Source organism: Nematolebias whitei, chromosome 3 (assembly GCF_014905685.2).
Source record: "Nematolebias whitei isolate Nwh7 chromosome 3, NemWhi1, whole genome shotgun sequence".
NCBI lineage: Eukaryota > Metazoa > Chordata > Actinopteri > Cyprinodontiformes > Rivulidae > Nematolebias > Nematolebias whitei.
The window spans coordinates 35,447,162-35,448,022 of NC_056500.1; the positions used below are offsets into that span (position 1 = coordinate 35,447,162).

The 861-nt window shown below is 36.7% G+C and overlaps 1 protein-coding gene across 1 annotated transcript in view; it reads right to left on the reverse strand.

The window, feature by feature from the left end:
* usp53b (ubiquitin specific peptidase 53b) overlaps positions 1-861 on the reverse strand; it is a 25,547-nt gene that overhangs the window by 1,534 nt on the left and 23,152 nt on the right. Inside the window, exon 13 of the mRNA XM_037674897.1 lies at positions 642-717. Coding sequence (XP_037530825.1) covers positions 642-717 — 76 coding nt within the window. The remainder of the gene's footprint in view (positions 1-641; positions 718-861) is intronic.

Here is an 861-nt window from a genome sequence, read left to right on the forward strand (position 1 = left end):
ATATATATATATATATATATATATGCTGGCAGCCATCTTGGATTTTGATGTGGCAACCCACTTTTCGATAGTGATCTTTCTTACTCCTACATGTAGCCACACACCAACATGGAAGTTGGTTCCTCACTTAATTTTCAAGTTATCATACTCAACGCACACGGATGGAGGATATTTCCAATTCCCCTTTTTGCTTCATAATGGGGGACAATCAGTGGTGGGTGGTTCAAAAGCGCTGCTCTACATGTGTAAGTAAACCTGAGTAAATTGGTTCTAACTTGACATCAGTCTTTAATTGTCCTTCTCTTATATCAGGAGTTCTTCTCATCAGCAACAAGCAGAGAAAAGGACTTCACTGATGCAGGCAGAGTCAAAAGCCCCTTAAATAATGATAAGTTTCCCTCTACTTTTACCAAGAATAGTTCAAGAGCAGTGGCTTAGACTGACAAAGGGCTAATGTGGAAGAACTAATATGACTTTCCAGAAGACGTTGTGCGCAACAAACCTCAGCTTCAAACATGCAACAACAGGCTGATCTGCATAGATGAGAATGTAAGAGTAGTCAGCTGTCAGGAATGAAACAATCATATTTAACAAATAATGTCCCATGATAAGAAACTGTGATTTACAGTGAAGGACAATACCTTGAACTTGGACTGAACTTTAAATGTGAAAGTGAAACTTGGTCTTGGTTTCCCTGAGGTTTTATCTGATGTTTACCTGAAAAGAAAGAAAATAAGAAATGAGATGAAATGCTTATTTAAATTGCAGCCATGTTTAAGAAAGTTCTGCTCAATGTAAGTACATTCTATCTATTTATCTATCTATCTATCTATCTATCTATCTATCTATCTATCTATCTAT